At 42.1% G+C, this 26,538-nt stretch overlaps 1 protein-coding gene across 3 annotated transcripts in view; it reads right to left on the minus strand.

The window, feature by feature from the left end:
• The window catches only part of LOC137046497 (zinc finger protein 501-like), a 47,840-nt gene that overhangs the window by 9,980 nt on the left and 11,322 nt on the right, over positions 1-26,538 (minus strand). The window contains exons 1-4 of one of the 3 annotated variants that reach the window (XM_067423752.1): positions 16,484-16,543; positions 16,114-16,233; positions 10,653-10,769; positions 8-1,800 (exon numbers count right to left, since the gene is read on the minus strand). In XM_067423752.1, the coding sequence (XP_067279853.1) occupies positions 989-1,800; positions 10,653-10,710 (870 nt within the window). In that variant the 5' untranslated portion in view covers positions 10,711-10,769; positions 16,114-16,233; positions 16,484-16,543 and the 3' untranslated portion in view covers positions 8-988. Of the gene's footprint in view, positions 1-7; positions 1,801-10,652; positions 10,770-16,113; positions 16,234-16,483; positions 16,544-26,538 lie in introns of those variants that run through there. The other 2 variants (XM_067423750.1, XM_067423753.1) reach the window with 2 other exon arrangements.

Raw genomic sequence — 26,538 nt, forward strand, 5'->3', positions numbered from 1 at the left:
TCTTTAATACTCTTTGGATAAAATACATTTAAAAAAACATATACATATAAAGTATGATTTATTACTACAGTTGGTCAGTGTTGCATGATGTTTAACCCATTAATTGTTGAGTACATTTATTCATTAGATAACAAATCATGTTCCTTTATATTTCCATTTTTCTCAAAATGTACAGATTATTTCTTTACATGCAACCATATTTATATTTAAATTGGCTGAAGCACAATTAATGAAAACAATTGAACTCCTCAAAGAAACTCTTGATAAATCACAGCATTTTATAGCTACAGTGGCTCAGTGGTTCATGTAATAGGTTGTCTACAAACCGGAAGGTTGGTGGTTCGATCCCCGGTCCCACCTGACCAAGTGTCGAAGTGTCCATGAGCACGACACCGAAACCCCAACTGCTCCCGACGAGCTGGATGGCGCCTTGCATGGCCGACGTGTATGAATGGGCGAATTTGAGGCAATATGTAAAGCGCTTTGGATGGCCATAAGGTCTGTTGAAAGCGCTATATAAATGCAGTCCATTTACTAGTTTCATGAACTATTACTGACCCTGCCAAAATGTCCTTGACAAATGATCAAACTTCACTACTAATTTTAGAAAATTGCCCTTTGATTAAAGCTGCAGTCCGTAACTTTTTGCGCTCTAGAGGTTATTAAACAGAACTGCATGTGTATTGCGGAAGAACATTACAGCCGGAGCTCCTTCTCTCTGTTTATGTCTATGGCGAGTCACACAGGGGCTGTGCTCCTCCGCAGCGGTTCCTACCAGTCTGGCCTGAAATAGTCCCAGTATGAATACTAATTATAAGTGTACCATAATGATTCAGGGTAAGACAAAAACACGGTTTGGAAAATTGATTCATGTTGTACAATCTCATTATATAATTCTTTTAAAATCTTGAACACAAAAAAAGTTACGGACAGCAGCTTTAAATACTTGTAAGTATGTAATCTGTAAGGGATGGATCAGAACATTTCCTCATTTAGGCAACTTCAAGCACTGCTTTTTCTTATTCTTATGTAACTGTAGATGAGCTAATCGAGCAAAACTCTTCCCACATGAAGAGCACTGGAACGGCTTCTCTTTAGTATGAACTTTCTCATGCTCTTGCAGGTTTCCTGACCAAGAGAAACTCTTCCCACAGTGTGAGCACTTGTACGGCTTCTCTCCGGTGTGAACTCTCTGGTGTTTATTTAAGTTACATGATGTAATGAAGGTCTTCCCACAGTCAAAGCACAGATAAGGTTTCACACCAGTATGAATACGCTCATGCAGTTTTAAAGAGTTCACGTGTGAAAAACTCTTTCCACAAACAGAACAAAAGTGAGGCTTCACACCAGCATGAACTTCAAGGTGTGCTCTTAAACTTGCTGCAAAAACAAATGTTTTCTCACACTGATCACAGCTGAATGATCTCACTCCAGCGTGGAAGCGCAGATGACTGTAAAAATAACTTTTGCGTCTGAAACTCTTCCCACACTGAGAGCACTTGAACGGTTTTTCTCCAGTGTGAATCATCATGTGATCATTTAGGGTATCTTTACATCTGAAACTCTTCCCACACTGAGAGCATGTGAACGGTTTTTCTCCAGTGTGAATCATCATGTGTCTGTGAAGGTGTGCTTCACGTGTAAAACTATTCCCACACTGAGAGCAGGTGAAAGATCTTTTAACTCTCTTTAGAGCTGTTTTTTCTGTGGAATTCTTTTCAGTCTTTGAAGCAACTGTGTTTCCATCTTCCTTTTTGAAATTAGGTTTTTCCTGTTTGTCTTCATTCACTTCCACCAGGTCTAAAATCAACATATTCAATTCCCATAATTCAATAAAAGAACAAATGAGAAATAAAAATATGGTTAAATCTCAATTTAGCAAAAATCCAGTCTAATAAACTCAGCAAAAAAAGAAACATCCCTACCACCTAAAGTTGCCACCTAATAAAACGAAATAATCCTATGCCTTCGCCATTCAAAAACGATGCCATTCGTGTGCCGGAAAAACGAACATCTGTGCTGGTTTGGTGTTTGATATAATAAACATTATTTTTTTGGTTGTGTGACGTCACTCTCCACCCCACTTGGTCTAAATCACACGAAACCGGCGTCGTTGGTTTGTGCTCGATTTGTGTCTTTAGAATTAACATTCTGTTTATTCGCCTTCCTTAGACAAACAAATATAATTCAGAAGTTGTTACGTCACTCTCCACCCAATGCCGTCCAAATTGTTCCAAACTAGATAATGCTTATCAGAATAATGTTTTTAATGAGAATGAATAACTGGCTCTTTGAAAAACTCAAGAACAGTAATGATGAAACTAATAAATATGTCACAAAACTTGATTTCAGTGAAGAATGAAATTGAAGAAATAAGAATAATTAATATTTTCATCTGAAAAGTTCATTAGAGAACATTCTACTGTTTCTGAGTAAATTAATTCTGGTGCCTTTACAGTTTATGTGCCCAATTTCTTGACTTAAAAAAATTGTAAAATAAATAAATAAAAAATAAAGATTGTGTAAATTATTGCCAAGAAACACCAGCATATCCAAATGATGTGAGGTCAGCCTTGAACGGAGTGTACACCTGTGATCAGAGTCAGTCAGCACTGCTTGTAACTTGTAAAATTAAGATAAGAAAAGGTGAGCCGGGAAATGGTTTAAACGAAATTTTTAAACGAGCGGTAAAACAAATTGATTGTTTATTTTTTACGCTATTACGCACTTCCTGAATGAGTACTGAATCTCCTGATTAAAACACACGAGGAAGACGCAGTAAAACAAGCAATCACATGTAATCATATTCATATGATAAATATGAATATAAATATGATAAATATGTCCTGCACGCGCGGATGACTAGAGCGAGAGAGGAAATGTACGCCCATAAACACTCGCTCAGCTGTAGATCCAGTCGTCGTTATAGTCCGCGCCGCGCTCCACTTTATTCCTATGGGTGACGTCGAGCGACTTCAACGCTTCAGCACAGCATTCTGGGAAGGCAGCGCTGCATTTGAACCGATTTGAACGCAGAAATGACGGGAAGCTTCACAACATCGCTTCAGTCACGTCACAAAGTGGATCTCCACGGTCACTGCTGTCACAGGACTTCACCAAATCATACCAAAGAAGTGTGTTTCTGACGGAGCGGTCCCAGCGATAAAGGTTCGGTCCTGCTTTGGAAGCAGCCGGTGAGTTAAACTGCTTCAAATGTCTGTGCTGTCGGCTATCGTCGCGTGAGTAAACATCAGTAAACGACACGATCGCGTGCTTCGTCATTCAAATGCGCTAACGGACTCCATTGCTGTTCTCTGTATAACGTTACACTAGTCTGACGTGCAAAACCGTTTTGCTTGCTACTGCAAAGGTTTAGTCGCATACAATAGTCCATAAACCGAATCATGTCCTCATAAACTGCGAGTAAACACACACAAATGTTGACAGGCCACTAAATACAGTCCATACCACAAAGACGGACGTCCTGCTGTTGCCGTTTCTCCTGTTCAATTTATTTCAGCCTCCGGAACTGATTCTGGATCATATATCTATTAGATAAAATCGATAGCATACATGGTTGTCTCTACGCTTGAAGACGTCACCACTCGTCATTCTTTAGCTCCGCCCACACGATACACCTCCAGGCGCTCTGTTTTTTCCGGAAAGACTCGGTACAGCCTATATTTCTTTTATAAATATAATAAAACTAAAGACTTTTCGGAGATATGAAGGATGCAATACTACTCTATAGGTACTCAAGATTGACATGAGATTGACTGAAACTGAGTGTTTCACCCCCCCTTTAAACATCATATGAATCAAAACTATCTAATGTTAGTGAATGAAATGTGGACCCAGGATGAGCTACAGGACTGTGAAGTATTAGGGGCGTTGATGGATCTCCTCCACCTGTGTTTGATCATCTCTCTGAATCTGATCTGGAGTCAGTCTTTCACAAAGACGTGATTTTCTCAGCTTTTTGTTCAAAATGTTTTTTTTTGTTTTTGTTTTTATTAAACTTACCCATATTCAAGTTGACAAAAAATAAATGCAAGAAAGCTTTTTTTGTTTAAAAAAATAGGTTTTTTTAAACCCTCGCTTTATTTTGATATATTTCATGCTCAGATATTCATAAAACAAAATATTCTATGGGCTATTCAATTTCGGTGAAAATGGTTAAAAACCCTGGCGGTGGCTGGTAACTTTTTTTTTTTACGCTGTCGTGGAAAGAGTTAAAGTTTTGGAAGTCAGACTCGGCTCACAGTAGTGTTCATTTCGTCAGACGAGACGAGACGAAATATGTCCTTAACAACCTTTTTTTCCATGACTAAGACGAGACGATGACGAGACTGCACCAATGTCCAAAAACGCTGACTAAGACTAAATTAACTTGCATTATTGTTGACGAGACTAAAATGTTTTGCATAAAATAAAAACTAAGATAAAATCTCTCTTCATTTTCGTCTACAATCGTCTCTACTTTTTCATCACGAGACCAGAGCTGTGTTGCCTTCAAAATCTTCCGAATGAGTTTGCGCTGTTGCTCAAGTTCAGGTCTCGTCTCAGTTTTCTGTCGCTGCCATCCTGTGGAGAAAGCACGAAGCTACATGGAGCAAGAAAACAGTTGCCACAGTCACATGCGCAGTTTATTTAAAAAGTTTAAAATAGTGCTTAAAAAGGCAAACTTATTTTCCCTTATAATGTACAGTAGGCTATATTGATGAATTGATTCTGATCGAAATCTATAAATTTAACAAAGTTGCATTTTGCATTCAACAAAATTCATTCATCAAGTGTATTTTGTCTGGTAATTATGACTTTTAACCAATATTTGAGATGTGTGAAACTATTTGACTGAAATAGTATTAGAAATGATCTCAGAAATAATTGATGTAAAAAAAAGACTAAAATGTTTTAACTAAAACTTGACTAAAGATATATTGAATTTTCTTTTGACTAAAACGACGAGACTTTTAGTCGACTAAAACTTGACTAACTAAAAAAGACTAACTAATAAATAATGCTGATGTCAGCTGTATTATAGTTCAAAAGGGCAAACCGTCAAAGTTATTATGCGAGTTACCTCAAGTAAAAATTAGGGCTGTAACGATACACCAAACCCACGATTCGGTTCGCATCACGATTTTTGACCCACGGTACGATACAAACCTTGATATGGGGGGGACAAAACAGTTTTATTCTGTACAGTATTCTGTAGCCTATTTTGCCGTCAATACCATATATCTGTACGGTCAATAGGCTACTGCCGACGTTTTCTTTGCGGTACCAATAGGCAATATATATTTAACATGAAGTATAGGGCCTCCTGTACATCAATACCAACAGAAGCGCCGCGTCAGACACGTTTCTGGTGTGCAAAGAAAGAGAAAATGCCACGCAGCCGCCCCGCGGATGACACGCAACAGAAGCGCCACGCTCACACCACGTTGCCAGCCGGTTGGGGAAGCTTCTTGAAACACTTACGGCAAATTGTGTGGGTCAACTACACGATTGCCATCCTTGTTCTCCACCGGGTAGCTGAAATGTTCCCATACTGCTGACTTAAAAGTTGGACCTGGACAGGAAGGATAATTCTGGGAGTTGGAAGGGGTGTGTCGCGATTCTGCCTTCTCACATCGCGATACAGGTTCGTGGACCTGCGTATTGCGAATTCGATTTCATATCGCATATCGTTACAGCCCTAGTAAAAATGCAAATCAGCAGACGCATTTGTCATCGGTTACCGTCACATAAAGTGGACTTTTAAAGGTGAAATGAGTTAATTAAGCATGCTTGGAATAACGAGAGGAATAAAATGGACAGAACTCTTTTCTTGGCAACGATTGCACTCCTCATGCAGATAGCGCATGAGCTTGTTGTCTGCTCGCGCTCTTTTGGGTATGGGCGCTGACACAGAGGTTGTCCGTGACTTCAGTAGGCTAGGTCTCCAAGGGTGCTTTCATTAGGTTCGTTTGGATGGTGTGAATGCGATTTTCCGAACTCGGGTGCGCACCCGCAAACCGTACTTAAGTCCGCTTAAAAAGGCGGTCTGGGGTTTCAGTTCATGTGAACTCCAGTACGGTTCGCTACTGATGTGCAAGCAATCATACTAAATCGTGGAAGTGAACCGCTATTATGTAAGGGATAATACACAGCTAGCCATGCATTAAATGTGGATTATCCCGCTTATACCATGGTTATTTGCCAAGTTAAAAACAAGTTAAAGCTGTAACTGATGTTTTTTAAGAGACGGGTTAAAATGACGGTTGTTTTCTTACGTCTCGTTAGTTCTAGCACACCGTCACTTTAAATAAAGTAGAGCCATCGAAATGTTTTTATATGAACAAATTACCACATTTATTTAAATTCATTATTAAAAGAAAGAGACAGAGAACTGTAAGAGAAAGATCAGAGAGAGAGAGAGAGAGAGAGAGAGGGAGAGAGGGAGAGAGATAGTGAGAGAGAGAGAGAGAGAGAGAGAGAGAGAGAGAGAGAGAGAGAGAGAGAGAGAGAGAGATGCGTTCGCGATTTCTTCTTTATGTCAGTCTGAAGATCCCCTCGTTGCTTTAGCATATCGAACATAATGATTATTTAATGGATTTATTCAAATTATTTATGAATGACAGGCAACACTGCAATAACGAGACAATCTTTATTTGAAATAATCATCATTATAGCCTAGTGTGAAATAAACCCCACGTCATAAAGACACATTACATTTACTGCATTAAATTAAATAATAATATAGGTGCTCGAGTCTGTCAGAGTGGATGTCACGACCATCATAAAATGTAAAAAACGCACAACACACTGCGACATGTTCCGCAACTCGGTGTCATGCAGGTGTCAGTGTGTGTCGCGATAATGTCAGTCACATGACAATGAAGACCGCATGTGCCACGGATGTGCCAATACGCGCATAGTTATAGATATACATATCTGCGCATAGTGACATATGTGCCATTGGCTTCTGTGTGTCACGTCACGTCTCATGTCACTTAATGTTGCCATAGATATGTATAAGTATCTGTGGTTGATACTGCCAGCTGCCACTGTCACTCTGTTTGCAAGCGTAACTGTGCTACTATGGTTACCAGTGTTTATAGCGGCGGATTAATTTCGAACTGTAATCAGACTGACTGGAACTACCTGTGCATTAAACGGTTTTACTGCACACCTTCCAGCCAATCAGAATCGAGTATTAAAACAGACCATGGTATAATGACATATGATTTTATAAAAATGTGTGTTTTGTGCGTTTCACTCATTTACCTGACGAGCGTCACTGACATACTGCAAGCAGGGAGCTGTAGATCTAATTTCTGCTCGTCTTCAGCGTTCTTTAGAGCATTTGCTGTTCATTCGCGGCAGATAGACGCAAGTGCCATAACGTACTGAAGCTCTGGTAACAAAACCAACGGTTTAAAATCAAAAATACAAAAGTGATGGCAGCAACACTATTCATTTCGCCCTCTTCACACCAGTGTTAATTTCGTTGACGAAGACTATGACGAAAAATATTCGTCAACTAACCTTTTTCACGGACGAAAACTAAATAAAAACTAAATAAAAAGTCAGATATGATGACGAAGAACGTGACGAAATATAACTGACACTTTAGTCAACGAATAAAAATGAGACGAAAATATATGGGAGGGACGAATGGAGAAGAGATCCAATCAAAAGTACTCTTTTTGTGGGCCGTGTTGCGAAGAAATCCAATCAGAGCGAATCTTTGAGGGTAGGTTGATCTATGCAGAAGCAGCCGAGCCATTTTAAAAAGCCGCGGCAAATGCAAGCAACAGCTAAACAAACGCAGCAGCAGTTACACAGAAAAGACAGAACAGAAATGTCAGAGGCAGGACGAAAACGAAGAATTGACATCTGGTCACATTTCACATATGACAACAAGGACAACAAGGTCGCCTGTAAACCGTGTGGACCAAAAAAAAAAAAAAAAAAAAAAAAAAAAAAAAAAAAAAAAAAAAAAAAAAAAAAAATCGCTGGGAAAAACACCACCAATTTGAAGCGACCAGACGACTCATCCAGAAATACATGCCAAAGCATGCACGCCAAGTTTATTTTATCAGATAAACCAACGTGTTTCCGCTAGCTGCTAAACTTGGAATAAAATAGAAGCTAAAGAAAACCACGTCTGACCTGTAACGTTATTGATTTGACCAGCGTTTGCCGTGTAAAACGCACTTGCACCGCGGTTCATCTCTCATCTGATGATGACGCATCTTTAATATATGGGTTGTAACTTGAAAATAATGCTTTATGTTTCCGTCGATGGATACACGTGCTGGCTCCTCAGTGATAGGCTACACTACAACAGCGATAATAAAAGAAAAACTGGCAAAACGGTTTCTCTTTGTAAACTGTGTTCAATGCATGCGAGTGCTGCCGTTTGTCCAGTCATTTCGCCGTCCTCACCCGTGTATATTTGCCAGAAGACGCGAATGAGAGCGCGCACGTGCTGTGTGAAGATCTATCATCCGAGAGCGCGCACACGTCCCACAGCGCGCAAATATTGAGTTCTCTTTCAAGTCTTTCGCTTGAACGGACAAACTCACACAAAAAGTATGTCAACATGTCCATCTTGATGAGTATCCATCAGACATAGTCTGAATATGCCTTAAGTGAACTTTATACAGTCGAGAAAGACGACGCATACCCCTGTAGGTCTTAAAGGGGCAGCAACCTTTAATGTCAAAGAAAATATGAGGACTCACTGCTCTTGATTGAATAGCTTGTGTAAGTTTCATAAGGATTAATATTTCATTTAAACAGTTAAATATGTAGTTATTTTACATTTGATTATTTATTATATTTCTCTACCTAAAACTAACGTTAGACCTACCTGAAAAACAGGAAATGCATTGTTCATTTTATCAGTATCTTTGCTCGATAGTATTTATTTGTGCTGCTGCTTTTATTTAAGTTATTTGTTCTTATGTTCTTTATTTTTAATAGTCCTTTATTCTGTGAATATAGCAAATACCGAACCGTACTGAAACCGTGAACCTAAAACTTTATACAAACCGACCCGTGAGACTAAGACTAAAACTCTTATGATATTTAGTCGACTAAAACTAGACTAAGACTAAAAGATTTCAGATGACTAAAATGGGACTAAAACTAAATGGTGTGTTATTCAAAAGACTAAGACTAATTCTGAATTTGCTGTCAAAATTAACACTGCTTCACACTCGTTGTCGTTAGTAAGCAACCGGGTAAACAGCTGCTGCTTTTATGACCCAAATGAACCCCAGTTCAGACCCAAACAATATAATATGAACACAGTCAGATATGGACGTTAAATTGAGCCGAAATTAGCCTAAATATGTTTTTTCTTCAATATATCTTACATTTTGAAATAATTTTAGTTTCAAAATATTTATTTTAAACAAAAAAATTATCCAGCAAAAGACAAGTTTGTGACAGTTTATTGTTTAATTTAACTGGTGACGTAAATATTGCAATATTGCGGTTACCGCGACAGACCTATTAAGATCCAATTTAAAAAAAACGAAATTCACTTTAAAAGAAAGGCTTTCCACAAAACAAAACGTTAATGAAGTGTTCAAAATCATGTCTGACATATTGCTCATCATATGTGTCCTTTCTTAATCTGCTGTTCACGATCATAATCAACATATATTTGTGAATAAAAGCTTTACTGATGTGACACTAGGCTATTTAACAGTAAACACTTCATAATCTGTCCACAACAGGCCAAAGAAATCTTGTCTAAACTGTCTTACGTCTATGACATTTTACATAAGCCCCTTTCACACTGCGATTCCGGCAAATACACGGATAATACTAGATTTGGTCCATTCACACTGCCAGCGAAATACCGTAATATGCGCGCTTTCACACACAACCCGTAACGGTCCCGGATCGAGTTGACACGTGACATCCTGATGTGACGTATAACGGCGAGCGATCTCAGCTTCAGCGCGGATAGTAAGGAGCTCCGTGGTCTCGACTTGTGTCCAGTTTGCGCACATTTCTGCTTGTTTAATTTTAGTTTCTTTTGTATACGAACACTCTCTGCGTTTAAAACACCGACGAGCTCTTCTGGCACTGCAGGGTTGTATTATTAAAAAAAACAAGCTCTAGGAGTCGCATGATAACTACGTACACGTTGCGGCATTAGTTTTGGCTTTTGTTCACACAGCGCTCGTCCCGAGTCGAATCCCGCAATGTAACTAGGTCCCCGACCCGGGTTCAATTCGGTAATCAATTCTGGGACGTGGTTGCTTTCACACAGAAGGCGACCCGGCAATGCTCCGGGAATATTGCGGGTCCGACGTGCAGTGTGAAAGGGGCTATAGTGTATTTGTTATATTATAGAGCCTATAAATGTTAATCTGCAGTTTAATATGCCACAGGCTGTAGAAACAGCACATAATTACTGCTACTTACTGACTTACTGGGACTTACTGATAATGAGCCCTGCTCTGTTCAGGGACTCATGATATTTCTGTTCTTCGAATGTCTGTGAAATTTGTTTATGTCTCAGTTGTCGAATCGTTTTATGTCCACACAGATATTAACACATCATTTGAAATTTGCTGAAAAAAAAACATTTATTTTTTTGCTGAGTTTAGGATCTATTTCTAGATGTATTGTTATACACCAACCTGTTTGTTCCTCTGTCTCTTCATCTTTTATTCTGCAGGGTTCTTCCTCAAACTCCATCTTTACAATAGTATGTCAGTAGTTTCCCCTGGTATAATTCCTCCTGCTTGCAGCTTCTCCTGTGAGAAGATGGGAATATATTGTTATTAATATAATATTGTTCAGGTGAAAACAATCTACTCTAATAGTAGGGTGACATGGGGGAAGATGCCCCCCTTTAGGAATAATTCATCCAGAAATGAAAGTTCATTAATTCCTCACCCTCATGTCATTCCAAAACCATAAGACATTCGTTCATCTTCTAAAACCAAGTTAATTTAAAAAATGAAATCCAAGAGATTTCTGTTCTCTCCATAGACAGTTATTTAATGAACACAGATGCCGAGCTCAGTTACATCAGTTTTGACTGTATAATGCGGTTTCTTTCTTGCAAAAACATTAAAGTATGCCTCCTATTTTTAAAATTTCTACTTTTGAGGTCTGAAAAAGATAGGACATAAGGCATTTGAACAAAAGCAGGGTGAGTACAAGATGGCTTTATTTTAATTTCAGCGTAAACTCTCCCTTTAATACAGGTCTGCAAAAAAGCTGCAACATGAAGGACTGAACTTCATCAACAACTTCAATCTTTTCTGTAGTCAGAGACAGCTGTTTAAACAGGATGGCCTCTACCCAAACAAACTTGGTGCAAGAGTCCTCCATCATCCTTCAGCAGTGTGACAATCCACTCATCCTGAATGGCACACACATCTTTGCAGTGTATGAATAACTACAGGACTTCATTTCAGCATCTGAATGTACATGCAGTTGACACAATAACAACACCACGCAGCCACAACAACCACTGCTCATGGACACACTCCTAGCTGAGCCCTGCCCACAGAGCTCACTATAGATAGTCTGTGATGGAGTAGAACTGCTTCAAGATTTAGCACCCAATGATGACTTTCTGGAAAACAGCCAGGGAAGCCAGGGCAACATATTACAGCCTACAGTAACACCAGAGCAACAGACGTGTTATTCCACTCTCCAGCATCCCTGCTTATGAGTTTCTCAAAGAAAATGGATGAACTGATGTACACTGGAACCAGACTATCACTGCGAGTCCTCAGATATCAACCAAAAAGCAGTGACCACCAACCCACTCCCCCCTTTCCAATATCAATTTCGGTATTGTGTTACATTTACATTTATGCATTTGGCAGACGCTTTTATCCAAAGTGACTTACATTGCATTTTAAGGTACACATTTTTACATTTTCGTCAGTTCTTGCTTTCCCTGGGAATCGAACCCATGACCTTGGCGTTGCTAGCGCCACGCTCTACAGTTTGAGCTACAGGAAAGTGTTAAAAGCTGCTCCACAAATTAGGCTGCTGCCAGGATTCTGAGACGAACCAGAAAATATGGCCTTATTACCAGGGGTGTGGGACTGGGGGGATAAAGGGTACTGAGTAACCAGGGCCCGAGGCAGGGGGGGGCCTTAGAAGTCAATTTTCTATACATACACATACATGGTACGGGGGCCCAGCAAGATGGTTTGTACCCAGGGCCCAAAATTTGGTGCTACGCCCCTGCTTATTACACCAGTCCTCAGGTCTTTACACTGGCTTCCATTTACATTTAGGATCGATTTTAAAGTACTATTACTTGTTTATAAATCACTCAATGACCTAGGACCTCAATACATTGCAGATATGCTAGTTAACCCCTTACCTGTCATCTCCAGATCTGGCAAATGGAGCATTTAGACATACTCATAGTATAAAGACAGCTGCTCGTACGGTATTCTGAACATACACATTATTACCAATATATATTTAGAAAGCCAACACTTGAGAGTTTACAGCTGAATACTTAGAATTACTCAGACAGCTATTAATATAGATATATATAGGCTGAAACATAAAAAATATTTTTTTAATATTTTAAATATATTTCTTCATGTATAAAAATATATGAATGTAGTATAATGACTTTTAACTACAACTAAATTAAAGGCACATGTGTGGTCATGCTTTATTTAAAATCTGAGGCTGTTATGTCCAAAACTATGACTTTTATTAAACATTTTCTAAGACCATGTCTGGATTGTTTTTTACATGTTTTTTATCAAGTACGTTTTTTGGCCTGAAGACACGTTTGCAGTCTTTTTGTCTAATGTCTGGCGAGGAGAACAGCTCAATTAATGCTACAATGTGCTCACTCGACGATCGTTTAACACTTTTGAATGTCTGAGATGTAATCCTCATTATTCTTTTGTTACTAATCTTTTGTTTTGTAACAGCTATTATTCAAATCCATTATAGCATGTATGCCTGCCTAAATGGCCCATTAACAGTGCAGTATTTCCTTTAGTAAGCCACAGCAATCTAAAAAAACTAAAAACACATTCTGTGAATTATTGTAAAATAGACAAAATAGACAATGCTCTTTGGTGCAGCAGGTGCATTATAGCTTCAGTTAGCATCAAGCTACATAACACAATTTAAAACATTAAAATTACACCTTCATTCGTTATCTCACTTTAGACCACCATTGAGTGTTTTTATTAGTTTCCTGTCGCGATATAATGGGGATTTTATTCGAATGGTGATGTTAAAACATGTTATATTTATCATTTTATATGGAAATCGCTACACCTGTTAGCAGTCATAATGTAAACATCCATTATTGATATAAAATAGCCGAAATCACATGAACAATCACACAAAAACCTTATTCCATAGTTATCGTGTGTTTATTAGCTTTTTAGTTCACTCGTAGAAATGTAGAATAGACTCGTTCTTCATAGAGACAGAATGAGGAAGTGTCCACACAGGGGAGCGCGTCATGCGAGGGCTGTGTTGAGGATATCATAAGACTGACGGCTCAGTCAGCGAATGAACGCCTGATGAGTCATATCCGATGCATATCATTAAGAAGAGACCCAGAAAGAGGTCTGCGCATGTTTTAACTCTTTAATATCGAATAATTCAGTGAGAAATTAATAGAAATGGTATTTTGTATGACGAAATATTTTGCAAATGTGATATGTCAATATTTCTCCAAATATGAGCACTTTTTAACTAAGAGCTAAACTGAAAGCTGTTCTTTGCGATCTCTGTGAACACAAATGAGCCAGTGCAGACGAGAGAGAAAGAACGTTAGTCTGATAATCTATTCAACATATTGTTCATAACCGATCGATAATAATGCACTCCTGACATAAATTAAGAAATGAATGTCACTGCAACCCAGTTTTATCATAAACAGTGTTCAATTATCGAAGCTGGAGTCTGTAATCTTTCTGATAATACTGAGTTTGTCCAGATGAAGTAATCGTGTGATGTTTAACGAGTAGTGAATGTTGAACAATAGTAATCTGAGGCCGTATGTGATCTTTGAATCGCATGGGGTTAAATACAAACCCAACAGATCACTCAGATCATCAGGATCATGTCAGTTAGAAATACCAAGAGGTCACTCAAAGCAAGGAGAGTCTGCCTTTAGCTATTATGCCAGCCGCAGATGGAACCAGCTTCCTGAACAGATCAGATGTGCTCCAACAGTAGCCACATTCAAATCCAGACTCAAAACACATCTGTTCAGCTGTGCATTTACTGAATGAGCTCTGAGCCACTGTACGTCCCACTGATTGCACCTATCTTATCTATGCATCATCTTTTTATTGTTTTTATAACTGTTTTAGTTCACATTTGTTCATATCTTTGGTTATTTTATCTATACATCATAATTTTATTATTTTTAATTTTCTTTACAACTGTAGAGCAGTGTGCTTTACTTCATTCTGCTTGTGTTAGCAGTGTAAAGAAGCAGACTCAAAAAAGGGGAGGCCCTCCGGGGCAAAGGTAGCGTCTCCTAAAGGAGCCCGTATAGCACCGACTTGTAAGGTCCAGGAGACATTGCAAACCTGCTCCATCTCTTCCATCTCAGAAAGGGGTACCCGAATTTAAAGCTACACTGTGTGATATTTCCCCCCCTCTAGTGGTGAAAAGGTATATGTCCATCCAGTGTATAATAGTTTCTGCTCCTCTCAATACGGTGGCCGGTTTAGTCATGGCTTCCAGTTCGACCTCTTCGGTGAGTGTTGCTTCAAGTAATGAGGTTACTTTTGAAAACTATTATAATTTGCAGTTATTTAATTTGCCAAATGATCTATGATCAAATTAATCTATGTAAAATGAATAATAGTTTTACGTTTTCGTTATTTTTTACCATTTAATTGCTAACATCAGCTATCAGGTTCCCAGACGAATGCAAGCTAATCTTAGTAAAGTAACTTTTATCAGTGCTATCGTTATTCTGTATATTGTACGACATCACTAGCGTAAGGCAAACAAATTATAATGCAATTAAAATATTCATCTTATGTTATCCGTCATAGAACACGGATTTATGTTATAAGGTAAACAATACTTTTTCATCATTGACACGAGGAAAACTATCCTAGACGTCGTTCTAGTGTTATGCACAGCACACCATGATATAATTAGCCAAGCAACAATAAAACTTCCAATATACACAAATAGGCTGAATTAATATTACCTGTCGAGAAGAAAGCAGGCAATGTCGGCGTTCTTTTTAAAATCGTTGCTCCTCATGAGCTCTTTCCATCTTGGAAAGGCCACTCCAATATTTACTTTTGTCTTGTTGATTTGCTCGTTGCGTTGCCGTCTTAATTCTCTTTTCCGCTTCCTTGGCGACTCTGATACATATCCCGCAATGTTACTAGGTCCCCGACCCGGGTCGAATTCGGTAATCAATGCCGGGACGTGGTTGCTTTCACACAGAAGGCGACCCGGCAATGCTCCGGGAATATTGCGGGTCCGACGTGCAGTGTGAAAGGGGCTTAAGAGTGATCCTCCATCATCATATAGCAGCCTCAAGCAATCCTCCTCTTCACATTCGACACGGTGCCATCGAGTGTAAAAACGCGAAAAGCGAAGCTTGAATTTACGGGTATGTCCCTCTTTGGCTAATGTACTTTCAAGATGGAGGAGCAACATGGCGACCGCCATCCGAACCCTCAACACGTATGTATTTTCAATGGTATATTATAAAATTACGAGAATGCATTATTACTTGAAAGAAGTAAATATACATTAATGAGCACATATATTTTTGAAAGAACTAAGTGATTTTAGCTAAGAATAAACTAAAAAAGTTACACAGTGTAGCTTTAAAAATCAGGCAGATAGAGATATTTGTCACCCTTTTTTTATTTATTATTATTCTCTTTACAAGGTTTTAATTATCCTTGTTTCTATTTTTAATTTTTACACGATATTTTAATTTCTTTATGCATATGTTATCACTATTTTAATTAATTTCTATGTAAAGCCCTTGGAATTGCCATTGTGTATGGAATGTGCTATATGAATAAACTTTCCTTGCCTTGGGTCTATGCCTGTCAGTTTTCATCTTAATGTTCCTCATTAAAGAGGATGAAGGAAAACACCAACCTATTTGTTCATTTGTCTCTTCATCTTCTATCCTGCAGGGTTCTTCCTTAATCTCCATCTTTACAATAGTATGTCTGTAGTTTCTCCTGGAGTAATTCCTCCTGCTTGCTTCTTCTTCTCCTGTGGGAAGATGGGAATATTCCAGCATTTAAACTCTCATGAACGGCTGTGGGAGCGGCTTCACTGACTGAAGGTGTGAATTGTGGTCGCTGTTGCTCATTTAGCAGATGATCATCACACTTACAATCACTCGCAATTATTCAGCTTTAAGTGTTTTGGTCGTTCATTTCAATTTCTAAGTTATTCACTAAATGAACCGACTCGTTTAGATTTATATTTATCCTAATAAATGATAAAATAATGTACTCACAGTGCGAAAGCATCAGATTTAGAGCAAAATGAACGACCGTGTTCCACTTCTCATGTTTATTCCTTCCCACACTCAGTTCTCTTCTTCTCTAGACTGACTCGGATGTGTGTCGTTGCTTCGCTCGTTTGAGCGCCTCCACTGGCGGAACTCTTTATATTTATATATCAGCTTTGTTTGATCTTGTGCTGTGCTCACAGCTGAGTCATTCTACAAGTAGGGGTACATTTCATGTATGTGGACTCAATTACCAATGTTAAAAAAAATGTCATTACGTTTTCACTTCAAGCAATGATTGCTTTTATATCAGGAGACATTTCTTATTAATTAAATACAAAAATCTATAAAAAATGTCATATTATATACTGGAATTTGCTGTTTTTGTGCTGTCCGATTTGGTAAATGTGAGGTTTTGATCTTCAGATTAGTGCTAAAAATGCATTTTTCTGAATATATCTCTTATAAATATTTGTCCAAAATAATCATTAACTTATGAAGGAGGTGTTTTTAAAAATATTTTGCTCATGCATCTACATTATATTGTAGCGTCCCGCTACTATAATAACCAGGCTTGTTCGATATCGTTCGAATACTTTATTAATGAACTGCTGGGTTACTGTTCTGGCCGCAACCCACGCCGTACACAACATGCGTTATCACCCGTGCTCTCTCTCTGAACTACCCGCTTCCTCTCTCAACTCCCACTCTAGCCCCCCCCCCGGCTGGAACTCCACCCCTTAAAGTGAACGAGCACTAACAGTTAGAACCACTTCTTACTAAATGAACACTGTTAACCATCAACACTTTAACTAATGTCTTCCAGCATTTTAAATGACATTACACTGCCCCCCCCTTAATAAGAAGAACCCTCCTCCGCGAGGGGGCAGACAAAGTCTTTAAGGTGTCCAGGCAGGCGCCTCTGCCTCCTTGGCCGCCTATCAAGCTGAGCGTCTGGGCTTGCAAGAGTATGGGGGGTTGGGACATGGGAAGCAGGGGAAAGTTCTAGGTAAGTGGCTGAATGTGGGGTGTTTAGGGCAAGGGACTCAAGAACAACTGAGGTGAGGGGCGTGGGCATGGGGTCAACACTGTTTTTTGAGGCAAGGGGGCTGGCTTTCCGCTTTTCGAAAGAGGCGGTCAGGTTGCCTCTGTATGGGGCCAGTCTGTCTCTGTGCAGGGCTACCTTCCTGCCTCTAGGCGGCATCTGCACCCTATACACTACCTCTCCCACCCTCTCTAGAACCAAGCAGGGGCCCACCCAGTGGCAGTCAAGCTTCGGGGAGTGTCCTCTTTTTTTTTTCGGGTTATACACCCAAACTGACTCACCAGCCTGGAAGTCCCTGCCCTTGCTTCTAACATCATAGTTCCTCTTTTGTCTCATGCCAGCCTTTCCCATTTGCTCCCTAGCGAACACATGGGCTGTTTCCATCCGATCCTGCAACTGCCTTGCATACTCTGGTCCAGCTGGTACACTCGGCGTATCTGGGGGCTTCCCGAACAACAACTCTGGGGGGGTCCGTAGCTCACGCCCCAACATGAGCAATGCAGGGGTGCATAGTGTGGAGTCCTGTACTGCAGATCTGTAGGCCATGAGAACGAAAGGGAGGTGAGTGTCCCAATCTCGCTGGTGGTCAGCTGTAAGGATGGCTAGCTGCTTGGCCAAGGTCCTGTTAAATCTTTCCACAAGGCCGTCGCTTTGGGGGTGCAGGGGTGTTGTGCGTGTTTTCTCTATGCCAAGCCTTTCGCACATGGCCGTAAACAGCTTGGATTCAAAATTCCTCCCTTGATCACTATGAATGATCTCTGGCATACCGAACCTGCTGAACATCCCCTCCACCAGTGCATCAGACACTGTCTCTGCTTCCTGGTTTGGTATCGCATAGGCCTCTGGCCACTTTGTAAAATAGTCCATTGCGGTGAGAATGAACCGGTTACCTCTCTCCGTAACAGGGAAGGGGCCCATGATGTCCACAGCTACTCTTTCCATTGGTGCTCCTACAGCCTGCTGTTGAAGTTTGGCATGAGACTGATCAAGCGGACCCTTGTAAGCTGCACAGACATCACATCTGCGGCAGAAATCCTCCATGTCCCTTCTGTGCTGACCCCAGTAGAACCCTTGGCGAAGACGGCGGAGTGATTTGGACACCCCGAAATGGCCTGACCCCGTACTCCCATGACAAGCAGTTAACACTGCTTCCTTCAGTGTCTTGGGCACTACCACTTGCCATCTGTCCTCCCCAGTTGCAGGCTCCTTCCATGCCCGCTGGAGTACTCCCTCGCTCAGCCGCAGTGTGTTGAATTTTGACCACAGTCCCTTTGTGACCAACGAGCACCCCGTAACATCCCCCCAATTGGGTCTCCGCTGTGCCTCCAGCCAGCGCAGCACTGGTTTCAAATCATCATCCTGCTCCTGCTGATATTTCCACTCTGGTGCATCAACCACCCTCAGTGCCCCACATGAAGGCTGTGCCGGCTCGTTCTCCAGACACAGTTCCCTCTCCTGTGTCTCTCTTTTCTCACAGTGACGGCAGCCCTCGGCAGCACAGGGGCGACGTGACAAAGCATCGGCGTTGGTGTGGCTAGCCCCGGGTCTATGAACTACTGTGAAGTCGAATGACTGGAGTTCTTCCAGCCACCGGGCTACTTGACCTTCAGGCTCCTTGAAGGACATCAACCATTGGAGCGCAGCATGGTCTGTCCTTATTGTGAATGGAGCACCACAGAGGTAGTATTTGAAGTGCCTCACTGCCATTACCACTGCAAGGAGCTCACGTCTGGTGACACAATAGCGCCTCTCACACTTATTAAAGACTCTGCTAAAGTATGCCACCACCTTCTCTCCGTCTGGTCTCTCCTGCGATAAAACCGCGCCCATGCCGACATTGCTTGTGTCTGTGTCTAAAATGAAAGGCAGTTTTGTGTCAGGTGGAACGAGAACTGGAGCTTCAATCAAAGCTAGCCGAAGGGTATCAAACGCCTTCTGGCACTCATCCGTCCAGACAAAGGCATGGTCTTTCCGTTGTAGGTGAAAGAGGGGCGCCCCTATGCCTGAGAATCCCCTTACAAACCTCCTGTAGTAAGAGGCTAGTCCCAGGAAACTTTTCAGTTGTCTCAGGTCTGTAGGGGTTGGCCAGTCTCTAATGGTGTGAATTTTGTCCTCCAGGGTGCCTATGCCCTCCCTCCCCAACTTGTGTCCAAGGAACTCAACTTCCCGCCTCATGAAGTGGCATTTATCTGGATGCAGTTTCAGGCCTGCCGCTGCCACTCTTTCTAGCACCCGACGGAGGGAGTCAAGGGCCTCATCAAACGACTCACCATGGACAAGTAGATCATCTAGATATACAAGACATTCACGGCGAGGAACTCCTGCCAGCACTTTGTCCATGAGCCGTTCAAACGAGGCAGGAGCATTGCAGAGCCCGAATGGGAGGACCTTGAACTGCCAGAGACCCCTATTTGTGCGGAATGCAGTTTTGGGAGCAGATTCAGGAGACAATGGCACTTGCCAGTAGCCGCTCCTCAAGTCAAGGGTAGAGAACCAGGAAGAACCGGCCACCAAGTCGAGGGACTCATCCACTCTAGGCAGAGGATATGAATCCTTTTTCGTAACTTTGTTGAGCTGCCTATAGTCTATGCAGAACCGCCATCTGGGACTATTTTTCCGCGGCACCATGACAACTGCTGAAGCCCACGGGCTCTCTGAGGGCTCCACTATACCTGCCTGCAGCATTTCCTCCAGCTCCTTATCCGCAGCTTCCTGTCGAGCAAGGGGGAGACGACGTGGCCTTACTCTTGTCGGGCGGGCATCTCCTGTGTCAATAACATGCTGCACTAAATGGGTTAGGCCTACTTCCTTCTCATTAAGGGCAAAAATGTCCTTGAAATCCTCCATGACTTCCCACAAGCGCACTTTTTGTTCCTCACTTAAGCCATCACAGTTTTTGGACCAAATGTCTCTCACAGCCGAGATCCGAGTCTCTCTCTCGTCTCTGCTCAATCCACTGTCCAAACAATAGTCATCATGTGTTGGCGAAAGGAAGGAGGGAGGGGATGCAGCTTTATAATCGGGGGTGTGGTGTGCGTAACAATTCAAACTAATGGGCGGTGATTCCACACAGAGGGGTGTTGGCGCACCGGCTGGGTTTTCTGCTCCGAGGGCATGCCTGGATGTGTCTGCTGAATACACAGCTAGGGGCACTGGGGTCAGACTTGTAGCAGGATGGGTCAGTTGTACTGAACGGCCATCAGGGAGGGTAAGTAAGTCCCTACATAGGTCCAGCACACAGCCAACGGCCCTCAAGAAATCCAGTCCTAGAATGCAGGGGTCCTGCACTTCAGCCACCCATGCCTGGAATGACACACACAGACCTCCTATGTCAAACAGGAAGAGACCTTTCCCTTTTATTGGCGCAAAGTCACCAGTCACAGTTTTCAGGCGAGCAGACGTTGGTTCCAAAGCTGTCCCCACAGGAACAAGATCAGGTCGAACCAGTGTTGCATTTGATCCAGTGTCAACAAGGGCTGTGCAAGCGGCTCCTGCCACTGTAATGGGTATGTGGCAGAAATTTCCTACATAAGACCAGCCAACTACCATAAGAGTTTCTGTAGGTCGCAGTTTAATCCCTTCCTCCACTCGCTGCCCCTCGTCCTCAGCCAGGGGCGAGGTATGGGAAATATCATCACGGGCCCGTGCCCCCCCATCTACACGGGCCCCAGGGCGTTTCCCTGCACTTGACCAATCCTAGGGCACTGTCTGATCAGATGGCCTGTTTGGCCACAGCCCCAGCAAACTGCAGGTCGGCGGCGTGGGCGGGGTTCTGAGGCGGAGCGGCCCGGGTGCAGCGTGGCAGCATTTGTATAATTATCCATCCACACAGGTGGCCTCTGGCTCAATTCAGTCATTTCTGCCGCTCTCACTATTGGAGTAACCTCATTTGCATCAATTTCAGCCCCTAAAATCTCCCTTTCAATAGCCAGTTCCAGCGCTTCACTCAGTGTGATTGGGTGAGCCAGCTGCGTTTGTATACGGAGCTCTCTTGGGCTGAGCGCCTGGATAAATCTGTCTCTAGCAAGCTCATTCTGGACTGATGGTGGCATTTCAGCATAGGCGCGTTTACATAAGCATTCAATGTCATTGGCCAAAATGCGGAGGGGCTCACCTTGTCGTCTGCGTCTGTTATGAAATTCTGTCCTTAAAAGGACAGGCTGGCTACATTGTCCAAACCGTCTATGAAGAGCCCCTACCAATGCATTATAATCATTCCTTTCTGCAGGACTCAACAACAACAGGCAGGCAGCCGCATCATCAGTGAGGCACAGCGCTAACTGCAAGGCTTTGTGATTTTCAGACCAGCCTGCAGCATCTGCTAACAGTTCAAACTGGGCTTTGAATGCATCCCAATCAGTCTTACCCGAGAACCGTGGTGTTTTGATTGCGAGCGTGTCTGAGTCACTCATGTATTGGCCGCGAGCCTGGGCGCCGCCATGTTTGTTTACATCCCGCGTCTTCACATCTTTGCGAGAATGCGTCGTGCCGGCCCGCACATGCGCTGTAATGTCGGCGCCACTTTGCTGGTGTACAAACTCACCGCGCGGGGCGAAGGGAGGCGCGAATCCAGCTTCAGCAGCCTTTAGCATCATAGCCTCTCTCATCCTGGCTGCATCGCTCGAAACCCAGCGTGGGTCTGCCGTCGGGCCGTGTGTCCACAAGCACTCGCCTTTTCCCTTTTCAATGTCCTCCGCCATCTCCTGTTTCACTTTCGGCCGCGCCCCGTAGTCCATCTCGGCGAATTCACAGATCTTGCGTTGAAGTCCGTCACTTCTGACACCAAATGTAGCGTCCCGCTACTATAATAACCAGGCTTGTTCGATATCGTTCGAATACTTTATTAATGAACTGCTGGGTTACTGTTCTGGCCGCAACCCACGCCGTACACAACATGCGTTATCACCCGTGCTCTCTCTCTGAACTACCCGCTTCCTCTCTCAACTCCCACTCTAGCCCCCCCCCCCGGCTGGAACTCCACCCCTTAAAGTGAACGAGCACTAACAGTTAGAACCACTTCTTACTAAATGAACACTGTTAACCATCAACACTTTAACTAATGTCTTCCAGCATTTTAAATGACATTACAATATCATCCATTTTGTGTGTGTCTGAGAAATCAGTGTCAACCGTGTTACTCCCTATAAACCCCCCTTATAAATCAGCAATGGTTAGTTCCAAAGTCACATATCAGTCATCAATTGATGTCATTCCTTTTTTGGAGGTAAATTTGAAGACAGTGTGGTAAATTATAACTTCTCCTCTTCGATGTATGATCTATGTTATTGTGTGCACATAGAGTAGATTAATTGACCATCAGCTGTGTTATCAACATGTTCTGGTAAACTTGTGTCACATATTATATATTTAAATGTGTAGAGAAAGAATATAAAAACATAATCTAGGTCAACTACCAACGAATCCAAAGCAAACAGTTTGCCCAAGACCCAAAAATGGCAGAAATGTCAACTGTGTTACCCGTCAACTGTAACAGTTGACAAGGATTCACATGGTTGACAATTTAGTTTAAATTGTATTAATTGCGTGTACTTTTTTTTGATGAATTAAATTCTGCTGAGTTCAGTTAACACACACCGTCTAAGTGCAGACATTGTGAAAACAAGAGCTTCATTGTATACCAGCTTCACTGCGGAAATCTGTGAGATTGCGTTTATTGAATGAGTGACAACTTTAGTGATTATAAAGGAAGCACTCTTTGCACACTGTCTGAGCAATATAATTATTATTTATTTTGTATTAATAGGTCTATAATATATTCAGAATTTGAATAAAACTTTTGTTTTCCATTCGTGACAAGCGGCCACATACACGCTTCAATAAACTGACCCATCCACATATACAAGTAGCCTGGTTTTACCAGACTCTGGAACATTTAATTTGTACATACTGAAGGAAAATGCAAATTGAGTGGAAGTACGTAGGAGGGCAGAGCCAGGCTAATATACAAGCGGGATTCACTCGAAAAATGTGATGACAGATCATTTTTAAATAATCATGTCGAAATCAGGCTCATAAAAATGTCAGGAAAAGACAATCCCTGGATCGTCATTATCCATGGATCACTGAATCTATGGTAAGTTGTAAGGACCACTGTATCAAGCTCAAACTATAGTTTACACTGATAATTGTTTGCTATACTCGCGTATTCCTCTAAAAGCTGTGGTCACGCAGCAGCTCTTCTGCCACTCAGCCCCGGCTGACTGGGCGTGTTCCGGCGGGAAAGTGACGTTGATGCATTCCCTCTATACCATAGACAGTAAAAGAAATGGACAGAGCGTTCGCCATAGACAATGGCGGAAAAATGAGGTCAATCGACGATGTAGATGTGACGTAAGCCTCCTGTCTGACAGTTGTAGGTCTTCTAGTAGTTGTGGAAAGTGAAATCTGAATCACATTGTTTAAATATTTTCTCCCGTTGCCTTTGGCTCACTATGGGCTTCTCCCCATTCTTCTCCCTTGACTTTATCAGACTTTATGTCTCCACGTCCCCCCGACTGCCTCATAGACAGTAAAAGATTGTTTCTGAGCGTCTCCTCCTGTCTATACGGTAATTTCACTACTGTGCGACAGAGGTTATGTTATGAGGTTGGTTATGACACAATCGTTAGCCTATTTTTTTTTTTTTTTTTTTTACAAAAACAGCTTCTACAAGGCGATAGTGTAAGATACAAGGTAATGGAGCCTTTTATGCATTGTCGTGTTTCTTTATAAATAAACAATGGACAAATGGAGTCTTTAAACGCCTCAGATGTAAAGTTATTCACTGTCAAAGTGACTCAAAAATGAATGGGAGTCAATGGGATGCTAACAGCAGGTGATGGCTTGGTTAGCAATGGCCGCCCCTATGGGTGGAACGCTTTCCGAGTGCTAGATTACTACCCCCTTGCTCTATACCCCTTCTAGCCACAACTCTTCTTCTCCGTTTTTAGTGTATTTCTGGCAGAATTACAGCGCCACACACTGGCCTGGCATGTATACTACATCGTTTTGAGTCGTTTCAGTGATCTCGTGTGCGCAGATATTTCTTGAAACGAGGGGAAAAAAAGATCGGATTTGGGAAAGCTCTGGCTTCATGTGGACAGGGCCTAAATACACAGAGTGATGGAGGGAACTAAACAGGCACAGGTGGAAGACAATGAACTAATAGGGCTAAACAAACACAGGTGCAGACAGAGCATAATTGTTACATTACGACCCCCTTGAAAAGGTGCGACCTCACGCCAGGGTGACAACTGAGTTCTGAAGGTTGCAGATGCGGAGGCTTTGGTGGAGAGCATGGCGCTGGGGACGGACTATAGGGTGACCAAAGTTTGATTACTGAAAACCAGGACACTCGGCCCGGCAATGAGATACTCAAATGATACTCGAAATTTACTCAAAGAGTCCTTATAAATTATATACATTTAAAGTATGCCCCCTCTGTATGGATAAAAAAATTGTTGTATTAGGGCCAGGACAGGACTTGAAAACAGGTTATGTCCTGGGAAAACAGGACGTTTGGTAACCCTAACCCTGGGGGTGTTGGCATAAGGGGCCATGTTGGCGCAGACAAAGGGGTGCGCCACCATGATGAAGGGGTGCGGGGTGTAGCCCGAATCCCGGAAGTCCGTGGTTGTAACCAGGTGTCGATCAAGCCCAGCGGAGCCTCTGGGCAGACGGATTCCGGAAGCGGTGGAGTGGTGGGTCGAGGAGCGAGTGACGGGCTGACAGGCCGAGATGGAGCTCTGTGTCTGGAGGCCCGAGATGAAGTCTGGGATTCAGCTGAACCCAAAGTGCGTGTAAAGCCTAGTTCAGACTGCACGATTTTCAAACTCGTCGGGTCACTGCTGTATTCACACTGCATGACTATCTGCGGTATCATTCAGTCACTGCTGTGTTCACACTGACCAATGGTTTGACGACAGAGGAGTTCACACTGCATGACTGAACAAGAGGAAGAATCGCCGACAACTCTCTCGCTCTCCGGTGTGCAAACTACGTTTCCCAAACACACGTGCGATGTGACAAGTAAACAACGCGAGATCACACGTGCATCAGACCGGAGTTCTCGCGCAAGACTTGGAATTGTTATTAAAAATGATAAACTGCACAAAGTTTGCTTCAAGTTGTATGTGCGCTGATTTGTGGAGAAAAAGAAAAAAGATTATGGCGGAAGAAATTGTTGGAGAGACATGGTTTGACATGGAGGGAGCCAGGATTGTGTTCTGCAAAGACAGTTTGAGGTAAATAAATCATTTTGTAATGTGCTGCTGCTGTGGCTGGATGTGCAAATGTTTGGCCTTTGTTTCTGTGTGATAGAATTGTAAATATATCTATTAAAATACTGAAATTCTGCTCTATAACTCCTCCCAGAACCTCCTGCTGCCCTGTATCTCACTCTCTCATTGACTCGTCGGCGATTCTCTCTGATCGCGTCTTTGATTATTCACGCTGCGTGATTGTCACTCGCGTCCACGAGCACCGATTTGCCCATGATCTCGGGCATTTGTCGGCGATTTCACAAAACCTGTCGGCGACTCAAAATCGGGCAGTGTGAACTAGGCTTAAAGTGGGCTACAAGTCTGTCTGGTCTTAAAGGGACGGCAGCCTAATATAACAGCTGCCAAATTATATTGAAATCATGAGATAATATTAAAAATGTCTTGTCCATGGTATCGATGTTAAAATTGTAGATAGTGAAAATGTGAGTGGCTAATAACTTAATAAAAACCACTAGCCACAATGGCTGGTAAAAAAAACAACAACAGTTAATGTCAAGCCAGGAATACAATATAGTAACACTACAGCAATGCTGTCCCACATATTTTGCTATTATAACTGAGCATTTTCTCGATCGTTGGTATAAGTAGCAGTTGGTGATAAATTAGACAAGAAATGTAATTTTACATCTTCATGCTGATAACGTTTCTTTAGTTATTCATCAATCCTGCAGCCAGAACCACTGAAGTTAAACCACCCTCACTAACGAAAATGAGAATCAAGCAAATTAAATAAC

Source organism: Pseudorasbora parva, chromosome 18 (assembly GCF_024679245.1).
Source record: "Pseudorasbora parva isolate DD20220531a chromosome 18, ASM2467924v1, whole genome shotgun sequence".
Classification (NCBI taxonomy): domain Eukaryota; kingdom Metazoa; phylum Chordata; class Actinopteri; order Cypriniformes; family Gobionidae; genus Pseudorasbora; species Pseudorasbora parva.